The 19454-nt window shown below is 38.7% G+C and overlaps 1 protein-coding gene across 4 annotated transcripts in view; it reads right to left on the bottom strand.

Moving 5' to 3' along the window:
* Positions 1 to 19454, bottom strand: part of DOCK5 (dedicator of cytokinesis 5) — a 123845-nt gene that overhangs the window by 68102 nt on the left and 36289 nt on the right. For all 4 annotated transcript variants that reach the window (XR_015750346.1, XM_026671318.2, XM_087969937.1 and 1 more), the window contains exons 4-15: positions 17697 to 17752; positions 17193 to 17289; positions 16187 to 16335; positions 11605 to 11740; positions 9790 to 9947; positions 8302 to 8383; positions 5028 to 5157; positions 3360 to 3432; positions 2431 to 2573; positions 1406 to 1531; positions 1107 to 1231; positions 230 to 328 (exon numbers count right to left, since the gene is read on the bottom strand). Coding sequence is in view for 3 of the 4 variants with exons in the window: in XM_026671318.2 (XP_026527103.2) it covers positions 230 to 328; positions 1107 to 1231; positions 1406 to 1531; positions 2431 to 2573; positions 3360 to 3432; positions 5028 to 5157; positions 8302 to 8383; positions 9790 to 9947; positions 11605 to 11740; positions 16187 to 16335; positions 17193 to 17289; positions 17697 to 17752 (1374 nt within the window). In the remaining variant the exon portion in view is untranslated. The remainder of the gene's footprint in view (positions 1 to 229; positions 329 to 1106; positions 1232 to 1405; positions 1532 to 2430; positions 2574 to 3359; positions 3433 to 5027; positions 5158 to 8301; positions 8384 to 9789; positions 9948 to 11604; positions 11741 to 16186; positions 16336 to 17192; positions 17290 to 17696; positions 17753 to 19454) is intronic.

Genomic DNA, 19454 nt, shown 5'->3' with positions numbered 1-19454 from the left:
TCTACTGAACATGTTTGCAACTGCTTCGCTCTCTTTAATATTGTTGTACTTTTCCAAATATTTGAACTCCTCCAAGCTCTTCTTATATCTAAATGTTGTTTGTTTGGCTGCACAAAAATCCCATGTTAAGATAAATGAGATTGCTAACTTGTGTATGAGATATACAACTCATGTCTGTAATAAGAATGATGTGTCCTAACCAAGTCAATTTCCCATTAGATAATCTTACCTTTACAGTTTCATACCAGCAAGGCTGCTTAACTTGGTAGTAGACAACTGATTTGTATTCTGAAATACCTTCATAACCAGCACCTGGATGGATAGCTTTCTTTGGAGCACATTGGAAACAAAAAACAAAAGGAACAAGTGACAGAAAATGAGACTTAATCAGTGACAGGAGAGAAAAACTTTCAGTTATAAAAGAAAGTTTTCACATAACTTCCAAAGAGGGGCCAAAATATTCCACAAATTGTAGAAGTGCTTTCAAATTATGTAATGCCTAGGGTCCTTGGTGCTCTCTGAGCTTGCTGTTTTTCTTAATGTATGTTACCATTCAACTGTTTTACTAGTGCTTTTTATTTTGAATGCAGATATAAATGGAGAAGAAAAAAACCCAGAAGCTGTTAAGGTAAAGAACTCAAATCCACACACCTGGTGATTAACCATGAGTGGGGAAAAGAGAGTTAAAGCATGCATTCTATGAGTGAAAGTATTTTATTAGATTATCTAGCTTTTGATTAAAGCATCTACTTGCAGTAGTTCCTGCACAATATTTCTTTCTTTTCTTTTTTTGTCCAATGTACTCTGGGCAGCATACAATAAAACCAACAATGAAAACATTCTACAAGACACAGATCAATAGAAATAACACAAGGCCACAAAGAGAATGCATCAGAATATTATACATGATGCAGCCAGTTCATGGGGCGTCTATTACCAGATGATCCCAGGCCTGCTAAATTATCCACATTCTAAGGATTTTGTAGTTGGTCCAAAGGATTGGTAAGAAGATCCAAAAATATTCCCAACTTTGGGGGAGAGATACTGAACATCTATGCATTTCTTTGGTTTATCTCCAATTTACTATTCTGGAAATCCCTTCCTACCTCTAAAATGTTTCCATCTTCATCATGAACAGACATGGTAACCTCAACATTCTTGGGAGTCTTCTTTTTCCCTTTGTCAAACTCTCCATGCATCAGTGTGACGTAGATATCATTCCGAACTTCACCTGCAAATTAAAATAAAGAATTATAAGAACACTATTTTTTGTCTAACTTGGAAATTGGAATACGATCTTACTCTTTTCTCCAGGAATTGCCCACCATTTGCAGGACATCTGGACTCAACTATTTCTTTTTTTAAAAGATGTAATCTCATTCTTGTTTTCTATTGAATTACTCACCAGGCAATATAATCTCTGGGAATCCCATTTTGCGGGCAACAGCTGTTGATCTGTCAATGAGATGAGAAAAATCCTTCTGAACCTGAGCTAAATCACCAGGCAGCAGTTTCAGAGAAACCCAGAGGCCTAAAAGGGGACGGAGAGCAAAAAATATAACAAAAAGCAGCATTAGTGCTATTGGAAAAAAGTAGCAGCCCATAAGGAAAGAGAATTATGACTTCCTAAAATCGAAGGGGTTTTTTTGTTTTGTTTACGAGTTTTTTTTTCTTTTTTCACTTTTTTTTGGGGGGGTGTTAATAAGCATTGGAGCTGTTTTTATAAAAAATTAGTGTTGTATTTAAGACATTTCCAGCTCAAGCGTGCAACATATTTGTAAATGTTTTAGGAGGGGCATGGTAATTTTCACAGGGCATGATTTGAACTTCTCATCAACAAATTCAGACCGTTGAAAAGGGTTCCAATGGGATCTGTACTTAATGATTGTTCTTAGAATTTTTAAAGTACAAAGGTGAAAATGAGTGTGCAAATCCATGCACAGAAGAGAGCCAACAGGAGAAACTCCAACTTGGTAGATGTTGAACTTAACAGGATGGCAACATACCTAACCAGGTAGATTCCTCTGTGTTTTACTTTGACTTTTGAGGATTTAGCGCCAAATTTTTTTTTGTCCCTCTTGCTCATATAAAACAGGATTGATTTAGGGATCTCTTTTCTCATTTTTTTCTCCTTGGAGAACATTGTTTCTCTCACGCCATACTTCCAACCCCTCCTGCAACTGCCCGCTAACATAATTTTATTGTAGTTTGTTACCTACACATCATCAAGGTGCCAGCTAAAATTGTGTGCCTCTCGCCATTCATCAGGAAAACTGAATCAAATGGATGAAAGATTTTCTGAGCCCAAGCCAATGTCCTTGACCAGTGAAGCATCCAAAGCCATGAATGAGTTTTCACTTCAAAGGAATGTCCCTCCTCCTCCCCTCCCCTCTTTCCAATGCTTCCAGGAGCCATCTTTCCAGTGTGTACCTTGCCCTTTATGATTCACTTCCTTGGCCGCAATAACTTTGTTGAAGACTGACGTGAGGGGTTCATTCTCTCCAATCACATGAGATGTTATTAAAGGTGCCATGATTAACTGCCGTTGCCTGATGTATGTTTCCATGGCAATCCTGAAGAGGAAAGAAGGAGAAAAAGAAGAGGTAAATTTCCAGATTGTCAACATTATCAGATTATGAATGAAAAATAAGAAGATTCCTCTTGCAGGAAGAAGATCTGAAAGACCAGGTTAGGAACAGATCTTCTTGTCTGACCCTATTATGTGGTCATTTAGAGTAAAATGATGTGTTGATGGCACATCATCCATCCATCCATCCATCCATCTACCCACCCATTGTTCCAATGTTGCAGGGACTGGGTGAATAAGAATAGTTGGTAAATCTCTTCAAGTTGATTCACAAAACTTTTTAATCTCATAACAAACATAATTTGTTCATTCATGAGAATGGTTGAAAGTGAAAACCATAGGGGGGGGGGGTAGGGGCAGAGCTGTAACTACCCATGTGCCACTTCCTGTGCCTCTGGACATGAAATCCCTGCACTATTTTATCCCTCTTTATTTCAGCCCTGTCCCATGCAGGGAAGGTCTAACCACGAGTTTGCATGCATGCTGGTCTGAATACTAGAACACGGCCCTTTCCATGCTGAGAACTCTGATCAAATGTGATTCCAGTCAAGTAAGGAAGTGATTCCATATAGGCCTGTGGCAGAAGCTCACTGAGATCATTTCTGATAAACCACATTCACTGCTTCAATTTAATTTACAGATTTTGTCTTAACTTATCTCACTTCTTGTCTTGGACCTGCCCACTTTCTGGAAAGCGTATAGACATGACCACCAGCTCCCCCAAAATTGTGCATTCTTTTTTATTTCTTTATTTAGATTTTTAACTACTCACTGCTGAAAGGGAACAAAATGCTGCTTCTCTTCATCGTCCACCTTCCCATGAATGATATCTGTAATGTCCATCACTAAAGGGAAAAAAATAGGCTTTTACTGATTACAGCAAAAATGTCTTAATAGGTTGGAACCTCTTGATATAAATTTCAAACCTGTAAAAACTCATGCCTTCCAGATGTACTGGTTCATCAATTTCCAGAAATCCTATCAACATTATCAAAGGCCATGTTAGCTAGGAATTCTAAAGCCCTAATGTATCTAAGATTATAAAACCTTGTTGAAACCAAGACTTAAACCAAACTCGGGAAACATTGGTTGGTTGACCATCTATCAATCATGAAAACAGATAAAACTACCTATTTCAGTGCTTTGCAAATAAATCACACAAAGTATGGAGCATGCCTTACTTGGTTGATTGGTTGGTTGGTTGGTTCCTTCCTTTTTTCATTTAAATGATTAATCTGGCCACCAATCTCATAGCAGCAACTTTACATGGAGAACAGAATAAAACCTTTAATTGGGTTTTTCTGTTCTCCACATAAAGTTGCTGTTGTGAGATTGGTTGATTAAAGAAAAAAACAGAAGTACTTTTGTTTCCACGTGGAGAACGCTTCTGAACTTCATGCTTGATGTGGAGAAGAATGAAACTTTGACTTTGGGATTTACCGATTAGATTGATAGAAGCAAAAGTTGTAATTTGATGTTAATGTCTTATTTTACTGCAACAGAGAGAGTCGGAAGTCAACACTTCTTTTTCTTTCTCTCTTATCTTTCCTCACTTCTCCTTCTCCTTTCCATCCCCACTGCTTTTCTATTTACTTTGTATTTTATATTACTTTATACCTCAATAATCTTAACTCAAAAAAAGAAGAGAACAGAAAAACCAAACCAAAAGACAACCTCCTTAAAAGCTGATCTTGGCCATTTATAAAAAGGATAGCGGGATTCAGGCCATCTATAAACTTCCATTCAAGATCTTCTCTTAGCATGAAAGATTTAGAATAAATTATTATGAAACAATGACTTAATGTCTTTTAAATTATTATAGGCATACTAGCACATTTATATTTGGAACGGCTTTACAAAGTAGGTTCCGGCTTATACTATATCTCTTTTTTCGGTCCAGAAAATACTTTTAGAGGACATAGGAAAAGACAGCTATTAGGAGAGCAATAACTTGCTAACTTGCCCTAAGAACATTTTTTTAACCCTGGCCGTGTCCTCATGACCTCTTAATCTCATCCACAGCTCATTTGAAAGGCAACTTTAAGTTGTCCTTATACACACCAGGGTCAATTTACCAGTAGTATTTGTCCTGCAATTCCAATATCATCTAAAAGCCACCTCAAAGTACCCAAAGTGTCTTTGTCTTCCATTCCTTGAGGGAAACTCAGATGATTGCAACGATGGGGAACAGATGAATCAGAAGCAAGACGGGGACAGCCAGTTTCATATCACTGTAGCTTCCTGATAGATCAAGGATGATGAAGACCACCTCAACTCTGCAGTAGAGAAAGGGGCCTTCATCTTGCTTTCATCTTCTTATCGTGTTGAACCTCAGCATGCAACTGGCCAGATGAAGAACTGAACCCAGCATTTCAACTGTTATTTTCCAGGACACATTTCTTGAAAGGAAGAACTTAGCACCAACAACAAGGCTTTGTACCTGCTACTCCAAAAGGTCTCCGGAGGCCACAAGTATGCTTCTTGCCTTCTTTCAACTCCATGTGGCCAACTCGCACTATTTGACACACTAGGCTGACCCGAGGCCGGATCAAGTCAGAACTGCTGAGGTCCTGGGGAGAGGGGACATCAGAAGTGATGACTGAAGTATCAAAGCACTTGGAGCATATTGAATTGGCTTATGAAGACGTGGAAAGAATCTAATTTATTTATTTATATTGACCCAAAGTCACCAGCTGGCTTTCATTAATAAGGCAGGACTAGAACTCATGATCTCCTGCTTTCTAGCCTGATGCTTTTATCACTAGATCAAACTCTCTTAGAGAGAGGGGGGGGAGGAGGGAGGGAGGGAAGGAGGGAGAGAAAGAGAGAGAGAGAGAGAGAGACTCTCTCTCTCTCTGTGTGTGTGTGTGTGTGTGTGTCTGTCTCTCTGTCAATCATCTTTTTGCTAATTCAGATGGCCACCCATTCAGATGGCCACCCACCCCATTAACTGGAAAGTTAATAAATCACAACATGAGAAACAAACATAATTTATTCTAATTTAGTTATATTATATAGTCCAAAACCCATGAATGTATGTAGGATTGTTTTTTCTTTTCTTTTTGCCTCCAAGTCAGCTTTGACTTGTGGTGAGTGCCTGGACAAGTCTCTGCAATTTCCTTGGCAAGATTTTATAAGCCTCCTTCCCAGGGCTGGAAGAGAAGGACTGGGACAAGGTCACCCAGCTGGCTTTCATGACTAAGGTGGGACTAGAATTCACAGTCTCCTGCTTTCTAGCTTGGTGCCTATATATATATATAGGCACCAAGCTAGCGCACACACACACACACACACACACACACACACACCAGCTTTGATATATCTATCTCTCTATCTCTCTATAGATAGATGATAGATAAATAAATAGATAGATAGATGTATATCAAAACTGGTGTGTGTGTGTGTGTGTGTGTGTGTGTGTGTGTGTGTGTGTGTAAAATTTGCCCTCAAGTCAGCTTTGAGTCCTGGTGATTGCCTGAACAATTTTCTTGGCATGATTTCAGAGGTGGTTTGCCTCCTTCCCAGGGCTGGGTTGGGACAAGGTCACCCCGCTGGTTTTGTGCCAAAGGTAGGACTAACACTCATGGTCTCCTGGTTCCTGGACTGCAGCTTTAACCATTATGCCAAACGAGCTCTTATGCCAATTTCTATTAGGAGTGTTCAAATGACCAACATTTATGCAAGGAGTATTTTTTTGTGCCAAGGGGAAATGAATCAGCAGAATGAACTTCTACTTTATGTTTGCAATCTTTACTAGCTGGATTAGGTAAATTCACTCCTCCTCCTTGCTGCAGCGGAAATACCTCTGTCTCTTGGACTTTCTGCCAAAGTGAAATTGAAAACAGGAATGGACATTGTTCCAACAACAGTGGAACAATATCAATTCTCCCATAGCTCCATGGATGGGAAGAAGTTGGGGTGAATTGGGCATGTGTGGGGGGGAAGGGTAGTCATTGCCAAGATGCCCCAAATAAATTGGGCTAAATTGGTGCAGGTAGCTTTCGACTTATGCCCAAAATTTCTGCTGCTAAGTGAGACATTTGTGTAGTGAATTTTGCAGTTCTTAAGTTAGTAACATGGTTGTTAAGTGAATCTGGCTTCCCCATTGACTTTGTTCGTGAGGTAGGACTCTGCAGTCGTCATAAATATGAGTCTGTCATGCCTCTGGTGGAGACTGACTCTGAGGGAGAGTAGGAACAGCCGACAGGGAGTGGAGGTGTGGCTCTGGAGGTTGTGGAGGAGGCTGGGGAAGGGCAGACCCCGGCTGGGCAGTCAGAGGAGGACCCAGGCCCATCCCCTCTCCATCCTAGGGCACGCAGGGAGGAGAGGATAAGGGAGAGACGTGGTCTACTCGGAAGGAAAGGGCCTTGATCCTCTTCATGGGCTGCAGCTGTGACAACTGGGTAAGAGGATGAACATGTGTACGGCCAAGTGCTGGAAACAACGTGTGGAAATATCTCTAATTTATTGTTAATCTCTGAGTTTGGCATTCTTCCCAGTGTGTGTTCTGATATCCATGGACATTTTCAAGCCCTTATCTTGCCTTTGTGTTCTTTTGTACTCTTTATAATTTAAACGGCATTTTTAGTTTAAACGGCATTTCATCCTTCTTGTAACTGCTTGTGTGGGAGTTTTTTTGTCTCCACTCAAGGATATTTGGAGCTTGGAAACAAAGTGAAGGAATAAAAGGGGCTTCACCTGTTTTTTGTGACTGTGTTTATTTTGTATCCCACCCTGGGTCATCACAGAGTCAGTTGCCAAGCGTCTGCATTTTGATCATTTGACCATGGGGATGCTGCAATAGTTGTTCATGTGAAAAATGATCAAAAGTCACTTTTTTCAGTTCCGTTGTAACTTTCAACGGTCACTAAATGAACTGTGGTAAGTCAAGGACTACCTGTAATCATCTTCTTCCTCTAGGGAAGACTGCATTATTTGGCAATTGTTAAGAATGCTCATTATCAACCACTGTTGGTATAAACAATAAAACTAACTTTAGAATGCAGAACCTTGCCTAATGATTATGTTCCTATACATACTAGCTTTTAAAGTGGCTAAATTTTCCAGACTGTATCTTAAGCATTATTGGCTAGGACTGGGGGCAGTTCCAAGATCTCAGGTAAGCTTTTTTCCCCCAAATTGAAAGATTAGGGGATAAAACAGACCAAATATGCCAGGGCTACCAAAATTCTTCTGCTCCTTGGCCCCTTTATGAATGTTCTGATTGTTCATCAACTCCCAAAGATTTATTACATGAAATCAACTTAATAAATGCTACTTTAACTAAAAAATACTCTGAATAACAACAGTGAAAATCCAATTGACTTTTGGGATTCAATATTAACCACTTTGGAAAACCCTGAGATACACCATAAAGAACACACTAAAATCAGAGATCAGAGATTGCATGGCCGACTGGCTGGAAAAAGCTCTTATTCAAGGTATGGCTGAGAATCAAAGCAGCCAGGTACATGTTGGGTGTCAAAATGACCTTTTTGAAAAGTTAGTTGGCTTTGTTATAGAGATAAATATGAGACATCTTTCAAAACCATTGTGCTTGTTAGACAATGAAATAGATTATGTTGACCCTTCCCATTCACATCATGGCTCCTTGCCCAATGATGCTATCACAACAAAGATATCAAAGGATCACAGTTATAAAAATGAAGTTATCTGCCAGTAGCTAGAACTCAGAAGGCAAAGAGAAAATTTACCGTAAAGACAGCTTGAAGGTTGTTAAGCTTTTCAATTTCCTTCGGCATTCCATTACTTCCCCAACGAACGAGGTAGTTTTCACTAAAATAATAGTAATAATATAATAATAAAAGACCTGCAAATAGAAATAGAACGACTGTGGCAAAAGAAAGCAAAGGTAGTACTTTTAATATTGCAAATAGTAATACTGTGTAGGTGCTTTGAATGTAATCCCAAAACAATGGAGCACCACTTGAACACATTGGAAGTGACAAAATGACCATTGGTCTATCAAACATCTGGATCTGCTTGTCCTTGGTAAAGACTCAATAGGTTGACAAAAGTGTCAAATCCAGTCTGAACATTTGGCTGACTGTGTGATGAAGCATAATAAGAGACAATAGTCAGGCTGTTCATGACATACAAATCACTTTGCCCAGCATTAAAACAATGCCAAGGCAATTTTATGTCCAAGATGAATGTCAAAGGGAAACAGATTTTTCAGGTGCTTTGGCTTTTATAGAAATCAAACAAGGAAGTCCTTCTGATCCTAAATTGCAGCATACTGTGAGCCAGTGTCCGAGAGAGAGAGAGAGAGAGAGAGAGGGAGGGAGGGAGGGAGGGAGGGAGGGAGGGAGGGAGGGAGAGAGAGAGAGAGAGAGAGAGAGAGAGAGAGAGAGAAAGAAAGAAAGAAAGAAAGAAAGAAAGAAAGAAAGAAAGAAAGAAAGAAAGAAAGAAAGAAAGAAAGAAAGAAAGAAAGAAAGAAAGAAAGAAAGAAAGAAAATAAGGGCACAAAGAATTGCCTTAAATGGAAATTATAGTGTTTGAGATTTTCCCCATCCTTAGGAATAAGATCAACAAAGGGGAAAGTGATAGAAGAGATAGATCTAAACCACTTGTATATTATTTGCAACAAAATGTTCTCACTTTAATCAATTATAATGGCTAAGCCACAGGCCCCTGGTTTTTAATGAAAAAGGACAATCATTTTCTTCAAACTAAAAGTCAGCTTTTCATCTTCATTAGAGGCCTGTATGACATACAGATAGTCCTTGACTTACAATAGTTCATTTAGTGATTGTTCAAAGTCACAATGGTATTGAAAAAAAAAGACTTGTGACCATTTCTCACACTTATGACCATTACAGCATCTCCCTGATAATATGTTCAAAATTCAGATGCTTGGCAACTGACTCCTATTTATGACAGTTGCAGCATCCCGGGGTCATGTGATCGGCTTTTGCGACTTTCTGACAAGCAAAGTCAATTGGGAAGCCAGATTCATTTAACAACCGTCTTACTAACTCAACAATTGCAGTGATTGACTTAACAACTGTGGCAAGAAACGTCATTAAACGGGGCAAAACTCACTTAAGAATTTTTGGGCTCAATTCTGGTTGTAAGTCAAGGACTACCTGTACTGTTAAGCATTAAAGTCATAATAGCTACCATACTGCAACATACAACCAATAGAGAGGTTTTAGAAAAAGATTCCACTAGCAACATACCTAATAAATTTGGATTGGTCTGGATCATAAAGGCTCATAAGCAGCTCTGCATCCTCACCAATATTGCAGACAAAATTCTTGAAATTGATGTACAGGCTGTAAGTGTGGGTGTTATTAAAGATAGACTGTCCTCGTCGATCTACATTCTGCTGAAGAGACTTGTTGGGAATAAGAAATTAAAGGAAAAGTTAGAATGTAGGAAGAGCTAAATTATCCAATAAAACTGTCTGTTTTTCTAGCCATTATCTAAGTAAGACTATTATAGTTTCCCTAAAAGTGAAAGTGTGGTATGCTCACACACCATGGCAACATGTATGCAGAATCTGGGCTGTGATTAAATGAATTTTGTGGTCAACTAAAAGAAGATCAAAATATCTGAATACACACTCACACCTGCATATTCATTCATTCATTCATTCATTCATTCATTCATTCAAATTCTATAGCTGCCCAACTCAATCCAGTGACTCTGGGTGGCTTACAGTTCAATTTCTACTTATAAAAGCTGGAACTATGTTAAATAAATAAATACATTTATTATAATTCAAATTCTACTTCTAAAAGCTGGAGCTAGCAAGCACTCTCTTTTCTCAGTTCTAAGATGATGCCAGGCACCACAATATATCAACCATAATGTAAATTGGAAGTTCAAAAGTAGGGTTAGAAAGCAGTACTTCACAGGAAGAGTGGTGGAAGCTTGAAACCAATGTCCAATGGATGAGGTGGATCAAACATCACTAATTGAGATAACATGACAGTCATCTAACAAAAATAAAATCAAAGTAGATAAAATATAAAAATGAAAGGAAGGGAAAGAAAGAGAGAAAGAGAAAGAAAGAGAGTGAGAGAAAGAAAAAGAAAGAAAGAGAGTGGGAGAAAGAAAAAGAAAGAAAAAGAGAGTGAGAAAGAAAGAAAGAGGAAGGAAGACAGATTTGATGGACCACTAAGTCTTTTTTCTGCCATTTTCTATGTTTCTAAGTACACACTTTCTCCTTCCAAAATATTATTTTACCTGTACATTTGAATCAAGAGGTTAATCAAACAAAACTCCCAGAAAGTCTGAAGTTTTTATCTCATCATGTGGGAGTTTTAATTAAACTTTCTTCCATGGGTTATTAGCAATGCTAAAACAGCATATATTTTTTTAATGAACATGCATTAAACCCAGCTCTATCTTATTTATGCTTGCAACATGCTCATGAAGCAAATATCAAAATTTCCCTTTTGCTGTTTGATGAATTCAATCTGCTGGGCTTCAAATCCAGTGTAAGGTACATATAGGAGGCTGAACTAAATCAGAAACCAGGGTTCAACGGACTCAGGAAGATGGTTATATAACAGGGGAAATCTGAGCAAGTTAATCCTTTCTCTACCATTGGTGAATGCATGTTCAGCATGTACACAAGAGTTCAGCCTTTAAACTCCACCCCAGATGAAATATTGGATGTCTTTCTGATTTTTTTTTTCATCTAAGGGATTTCTTCAAAGTGAAATGGTGAAATGTTCATTTAGGCCCAGAAAGTATTTTCAATTCTTCTTCCCTTAAAAACAAAGTATTTGTAAAATTTCCAGGTTAATCCTAGGCAAGCAGAAAGTCTGCTGACCATTTCTAAAAGAAGCACAGCAATTATTGATTGTACTGATATTGAAATGTTGAGAAGGAAGTACAAGTTCTATTTGTTGATGCATAGCCTCACCACAGACTTACAACATTTTAGACCACTGTGAAACTCTTTTGGGTTCCATTATTGCATAAAGTTACTTCTGGCCAACTTCCTGATCAGGAAACAATATACTAAAAAAAAAAAAACGTACCTTTTCTTCTTGGATCCTGTCATCAATTCTTTTGGATGCTGTCTCGTGTGCTTTAAAGAGTGAAATCATGCTGGCAACTTCGGGATCCAGTATGTTCCCATTATCATCTCGCACCACCAGGTCCAGTCCCAAAATCCTTGCAAATAATCCAGAAAAACAAGAAGGTAATCAAGAGCAAAGAGGAGACATAGAAGAACACAGGAGAATAAACCCATCAGGACAAAATTCAGCAGTCAGATTCTGCATTTGAAGACAGCAAAGTCCACATTCTGGACAGAGAGGACTGCTGATTTGAAAGATAGGTCAAAGAGGCCATCTACATTAAACTGATGTTGAGACTCTAGAAAAAGTGCAGAGAAGAGCAACCAGGATGATTAGGGGACTGGAGGCTGAAACATACGATGAACGGCTACAGGAACCAGGCATGGCTAGTCTAGTGAAGGGAAGTACCAGGGGAGACATGATAGCAGTCTTCCAATATTTGAGGGGCTGCCACAGGGAGGAAGGGGTCAAGCTATTTTCTAAAGGGCCTGTAGGCCAGACAAGGAATAATGGATGGAAACTGAACAAGGAGAGATTTAACCTGGAAACAGGAGAAACTTTCTGACAGTGAGAACAATCAACCAATGGAACAGAAGTTGCTCTCGGAAGTTGTGGGAGCGCCATCAGTGGAGACTTTCAAGAAGAGATTGGACTGCCATTTGTCAGAAATGGTGTAGGGTCTCCTGCTTGGGTGGGGGGTTGGAGTAGATGACCTACAAGGTCCCTTCCAACTCTGTTAATCTGTATCTGTACAGTTGTCTCTCAACAGAAGGGGAGGGATGTGACACCATCTATCTCCTGTTTACAACACAGTCCTTTCATCAGTTCCAAGAAGGCTCCACACCTATTTGCACTATTCAGGTGACTCTGAGGCAATAGATAAACCTCCAAGTGGCTTCAATGATTTGCAGATTGAATGCCAATGACCAGAAGACTACAAGGAATATAACTCCTTCCATTCTCCACCATTCAGTCAGAACTGAAGAAGCTTCTTGGATGAGAAGTGAAACATCTTCAAGGAAAAAAATAAGAAAGACCAGTTGCCTTTTGAAAAAGCACCTTTAGGACAAGAGCAAAGAAAGAGACCTAAAAAATCCGGACAGATAACATTTGCCCTCTGCAATTTAAAGACAATATTTTTTCAATTAAACTAAGAGCCCAAATTCTAGAGCAAGTTATATCTATTTCCTGCAAGTGTTTTTAAAAGTCTTCTTTTATCTGCGTATCACTGAAAGCTAACCGAACACTTCATATAAGGGAAAGTAACACTTCCCAGATTCAAGGAAAATGTGAAAGAATTTTGCATAGCTAAAGGAAGTGCACATATACTTTAATAATTTACTAACAAAATCTGGAACAGGAAGTAGGGAAGTTCCTCACTACAAAGGTCCCACTTTAAAGGTAGCTGAATCCATGAGTTATCCAAATTTTCCCCTATGCAGTTCTAGGATTTTTAGGAAGCTTCAAACAAGAACTAAAATGTTCAGCAAATACTTCTGATGAAGCAACATTGTGGCTACAAATAAATGTAGTATCTAAGGCAAGGGTGTCTAACCAGGCAACTTTAAGACCTGTGAATATCATCTCCCAGGGGAATTCTGGGAATTGAAGTACACAGATCTTAAAGCTGCCCAAGTTGAACACTCCCGATCTAAGGGTTTCTTTTACATTTTATTCATCTGATCCATTATATAACTGTCTGTCTCACTCTAAGCAGTGAACAAAACAAAACAGGAAACATGAACCAAACCAAAACACGACATAAGCTAAATAGAAGAGAATGGAACACTGAAGATATTACCAGTTTGTTAATGAAAACAACCAAGCTTTGAAAGCACCAAGAACCCCACATAAACTAAACATCCAAAACTAACTGATTTGGATGGGCATTAATATCTGCAGTAACTAAATGGCGCACAAAATCTGGATATTGCTAGTGTCGGATTCAAAGCATCCTTGCCTACTTGTGATCCAAATGTCGGACCTCTCTAGAACCAGTCTATATCAGGGCTCTAAAGGTGGGCAATGGCCGAAGACCAGAATGTTGCTATAACAAGACCCAGATGTCCACTGCTTCTTATATCCCAAAATTTGCAGATTCTTAGCCCACTGCACCATCCCAGTAGAGGAGGAAGTGCAAAATTAGTAGTTTGCTTCTACTTTAAACAGAATTTACACTTTACACTTTGTAGTTGCTGGATTTACTCCTGAAAAGCTTTCCTAGGTATTACAACAAATCAGCTTACCAAAAGAGTTACTGTACATATATCCTGGAATCCCTGCCTGCAGGGCTTTGTAGTCTAGTATCAGTCAACAGCAATAGCACTTAGATTTATATACCACTTCACAGTGCTTGACCGCCCCCTTTAAGCGGTTTACAGAGTCACAAGAAGCTTGACAATCTTGCATTGACATTTCTAGGAAGTTTGGCAACTTTCCACCAGAGTCCAAAACTGTGACATTTCATGGTAATCACCATCCAACTATAATCAAGCCTGATTCTGCTTAATTTCCAAGTCTCTCTCTCTCTCTCTTGAACGCAAACATATACACATAAGAATGTATGTATGTATGTATGTATGTATGTATGTATGTATGTATGTATGTATGTATGAATTAATTAATTAATTAATAGGGTAGGTGGGCAGATTAGAGGAATTAAGTTGCAAGTTCAGCCCCCTTTTCCTTCTAGTTATAAAGTCAAATGATCTAAAAAAATGCCAAGCTATTGAAGGATGTTTGTTGTGCACAAGGGAAACAAGGTGTCTGGTGGATTTGGAGGTATCTCCATCCTCTAGAGCTCTTTAGAATCAAAATCTCCAGCACCTGTTCCTCGAGCACTAGCTCTGGCATCTGGACAACACTGTGCTTATTCACTCCATTCACTCCACTTGTCCCATAATCTAGTGTGAAATCAGGCTTGGCATATCAACCATAAAGAAGTCTTTGGAAAAGGGCAGGAGGACAAAGAAAAGTAGGATCCAAAATGAAATGGAAATATAACCTAAAGAGTTGTGCACACAGCTTGTTTTTAGACATGTTTTTATTTGAAATTGTATCTGTGACTTTAGGTAGCTGGAAGATCCTGCCTGCAAACCTATGCTGTGTGCAAATGGGGGAGGAGGGGTTGAAAAATCTTTACCATGAACCTTGACTGAAAACATACAGTTTCAGATATCCAGCATGCTGCTGGTATCCACAGCTGTCAAGAGCAGAGACGGATCTTAGTTGGTGGCGAGTGCGTACTTTGCAACCATTATTGGACTCTCAGCCTTTATGAGATGAATAATGGGAGCTGACAATATGAGCATAACAGTAAATGAACAAACAGCGAAAACAATTTAAGAAAACCCAATGGAGAAAATCAACAAAATATACTCAAGTAAGCAAATTGCTCTATACAGGTAGTCCTTGATTTATGACCACAATTGAGCCCCAAATTTCTATTGTTATGGTGAGACATTTGTTAAGTGAGTTTTGCCCCATTTTACAACCTTCCTTGCCACAGTTGTTAAGTAAATCACTGCAGTTGATAAGTTAGTAACCTGGTTGTTAAGTGAATTGGGTTTCCCTATTGACTTTGCTTGTCAGAAGGTCACAAAAGGGCATCACATGACCCCAGGACCCTGCAACCGTCATAAATATGAACCTGTTGTCAAATATCTGAATTTTGATCATCTGACCATGGGGCTGCTCCAAAGGTTGTGACTGTGAAAACGATCCCAAGTCACTTTTTTCAGTGCTGTTGTAACTTTGAACGTTTACTAAATGAACTGCTGTAAGTCGAGGACTACAGGACTGTATATCCTAATACAGGGGTCTCCAAACTTGGCAACTTTAAAACTTGTGGACTGCAACTCCCAGAATAGCTGGCTGGAGAATTCTGGGAGTTGAAGTCCACAAGTCTTAAAGTTGCCAAGTTTGGAGACCTCTGTCCTAATAAAATGCCTGAGCCTGAAAAGTCCATAAACTCAAAATTTTAGAGCTGGGCTCATGAGATCATGGAGACTCTGATATCAACAAGCTGATCCATCATATCTAGACACACCAAGAACATTTTATTCTCAAACCTGCACCTCTAGTTATTCAATGTCCAAGTGTCAGCCCTGAAGCCATTTTGGGGAGCATCTTCAGGACTGCCACAGCAGGGCCGGTTGAAGCTGTGGGAATGCGAGGGAGGAGATAGAGATAGCTGGGGATGTGTAGACAAAATAACATTCTTTCCAGTGGGAGCCAAGGACGTGCTACCAGGTGTTGGAGAGGTGTGGACCAAAGCCAGCCGGAATTGGGGCTGCATCCTGATTGGATCATGTGATGGACATGTGACCTGAGGGAAAGAACTTTGGGGGTTTGATTTGGGTGGGAAAAACCTCGGGTCCTTCAGAGTCGGGTTTTCTCCAGATGTGCCAATATGACATTCCTAATGAATTCATACTTTGAGGAAACTCCAGGCTTCAGAGTTTTGATTGCCTTGGGTTTGTTACTTGGAACCCTGACAGTGAGGATGTGACTGAAGCCTGAGAAAGACAGCCTGTGTTACCTGTTGCCATAATCGATTTTGGCTGTGACTTTCTTCTTGAGTTCAGCCAACTCATCCTTGGGGAGAGTGCCCGATAGGATCTGGGATCGCCATTCAATCAAACTATAGGTCATCTGTTGTACATGGCGAAAAAGGGAGCTTTTGTTTGCCTAGAACAGAGAAGAAATGAAAAACAGAAAATTAAACAAATAACACAACAAAGTCATCCTGTACTAATAGGAAACTCATAAGAGAATATTTGTAGCTCAGGGATGAACTGTGGAATCCTTGGTGCCCTTTGAGTTTAGTTGTTTTCTGGCAGATGCCAGCAGTCAACACCCAGATAAGCAGAAATTAACAGGGGATTAATATCAGACCAACAATCAATCAGTAAAGAATACCTCAGTGAAGGAAATGCCCACTCACACAAATAATCAAACTGTAAACAACAGCCTAATCAAGAAACCAAAAAACCAAGAATACTCCTACCAATATTGACAGGGCAAGCCACTTGTATATAACCAGAGAATTATCCACCTTCTACCACTAATGATGTTAACTAGTTGGGTAATGAAACATCTGCAAGAAAACAACCTAACTCAAAGGAGCCACAGAAAACTCATAGCCTTCCACTTAATCATTCCCCAAAGGGTTAGACTGAATCCGAATGAATCACCCATATATCAGATCACTGAATAGGATGCATTTGCTTATATCTTCCTGCCTTTTCGATTTATCTTCACATGTCCATATTGCACAGTGGAAGTATACTCGGTAACTTTCAGCCAGCGTTGTTTACCTTGCAAGGTTGTTTAAAAAAAAAAAACATGGGACATAGAACTATGCATGCCAGCTTCAGTTTCTGAACGAAAGGCAGGATATAAATCAAATCAAAGTGTAACCACCTCTTTATGGTTTCTAAAATTGTTCCTCTGATCATAATAGCTAATAAAGCTTATCCACCTGAACCCGTTATTTGCTTTGGGAGAAAACTTATGGTGGCCCAATAAAGAGAATTAGTACTTACCACAAACAGCCTATGCCAGATCACTACCCATTCTCGCAAAGTAGAGGTGAGTTCTTGGACCAATGGAACTTCACTAGGAATTACTGTCTCATTTTGCCTATAGAAAAGTGGTTGAAATTATTGTTGGTCAACAAACTCTGCCCAACAAACACTTTTTAGGACTTACTAGATTTATATATATACATGTTGTATTTTCATGTCTTATTTATCAAAATATTCTACCATTATTGCTTTAAAAAGTTCCCAAAGTTTAACTTGGCTCATTCTGGATGTGGTCTGGGGCTAAAAAGGAAGCTTTCCTCAGTCTCACCTGTCCATCTCCTAGACACTATTTCATATTCATTCTCAGCTATTCTGTATAAATAAAACTTGTGAACACTACATGAAATAATGCAAACCACTGTTTGCAGGACTTGATTCACAGAATGGAACCTGTGTAATTAAAAAAAAAAGAATTCTAGGATTTATTGCAAAATTTTTTAAAAAAAGATCTTAGCTACTCACCCACCATCTTGCACCGTTGCCTCCTTGAGGTGAATGTAGGTTGATGGGAAGATACCCTAAACAAAAGACAAAACCATCTATGACTTTATCAAATGGGTAAAGAATTATGAAAGCAAAAATCTGAGGTTCAAGCTTTTGTCACTTCAGGAACTCTAGCCCAACAGCTCTATTTACCACCATGGCTTTCAAAATCATTACTATTTCCTATAACAACTCAAAGATGGGTGATTTTAAGATAATCTCGGTGAACAATTTTTTCCTCTACTACAACAAGGAAGAAAGTGAGTGATAAGTTATAAGTGCAAGAAAACCATCAAGCTCAGAGAGCCCCAAGGACCCCACATTTCAATCCTGAGTTACAAATATGATCTTCTATTGGTACTGTAATATTGGTTATGATAGATAGATAGATAGATAGATAGATAGATAGATAGATAGATAGATAGATAGATAGATAGATAGATAGATAGATAGATAGAATACTTTATTGGCCAAGTGTGATTGGACACACAAGGAATTTGTCTTGGTGCAAGTACTCTCAGTATACATAAAGAAAAGATACATTTGTTAAGAATCAAGAATCATAACGTACAACACTTATGTGAGGTTCTCTGAACTATCAGAGATGAAGTGATCCACTTCCTTCTTTACATATCTTTCTAAACCTTTGCTTTTACACTAGAACTGCCTCTTGGAATACTGATAGGATGCTATCTTCCTTACATTTAGGATCCAAAGGATTCTGAGAGGTACAAGAGATATTAAACTTTCCCTCTGTTGATGTCCTAATCATCCTGAAAGTTTTTAGTAGGAAAGCTAGTATGTAGCATCACTGAGCGATTCAAAACCACCACAAAAAACTATTGTGGGATGGTTTTATATTCATTTATATTCTGGCAGAGAAGGGGGCATATTTCCGTAAAGAACTCCTTTCAATGCAATATTAATTGATTATCACTGGTAGCTTTTAGAATTATGCACAAAGAAGCTGTGCCGGCAATTTTAATCCAAGAAGAAGAATCCCTCTATAAATGTGATAATTTGAAAAAGAAGAGGGTTAAGAGAAGACATTCTTTTCTGGAATTCTCTAATGCTTTCTCTGAAAGCATTAGAGAATTCCAGTTCCCACTGTTGGTCTTAATTTTATGCAAATGGTAAGTCAGTCCTAGAGGAAGTAGTTATATTCATAAGCAGCAAAACCATGCAGTTTCCCCAACCCTTCCTTTAATTAACTCTGCCTCCAATTTTTCATTGGTTTTCTACACAGTCTAATCACAGACAGTCCCTTTCCTTGTAGATTGCATCAATTATTCAAATCAACAAACTTCTACTTTTTAAAAGATCAATCTTTATGCTTCAATTTGATGTCCAAATATACTGGTAGATTGAAATGTATTAGATTTTTTAAGCTCTTAAAGCCAATGCCAACAGTAGGCAAACAATGGTTCCTTTGTATTAATATACAGCATTTATTTAAGAAAAATTATATGGCCACCCAAGTCAGTGACTCAGTGATTCCCACTGGTATATGGTTTCTTCCAGACAAATCAAGAGTTATGAATTAAAGTTCCATTCTTCCCTAAAGCCAAAGAGAACCTTTCATTTTTAGGGTAATAAATAACACACAAAGTTGATCAAAATGTCCTTACATAACTTGTGTGTTTCTTGTAATAATGTCAGTTTTGGAAAATCTACCTCCTTCCCCAAAATTAAACGTTTCAGATCCACCTCTCCGTAATGCTTCCTAGTCTATTTTTG

The sequence above is a fragment of the Notechis scutatus genome, chromosome 7 (genome assembly GCF_049901735.1).
Source record: "Notechis scutatus isolate UNSWTSFEM ecotype Mainland chromosome 7, rNotScu1.2, whole genome shotgun sequence".
NCBI lineage: Eukaryota > Metazoa > Chordata > Lepidosauria > Squamata > Elapidae > Notechis > Notechis scutatus.
The sequence above is the reverse complement of the archived record's forward strand: the minus strand, read 5'-3'. Positions and strand labels throughout refer to the sequence as shown.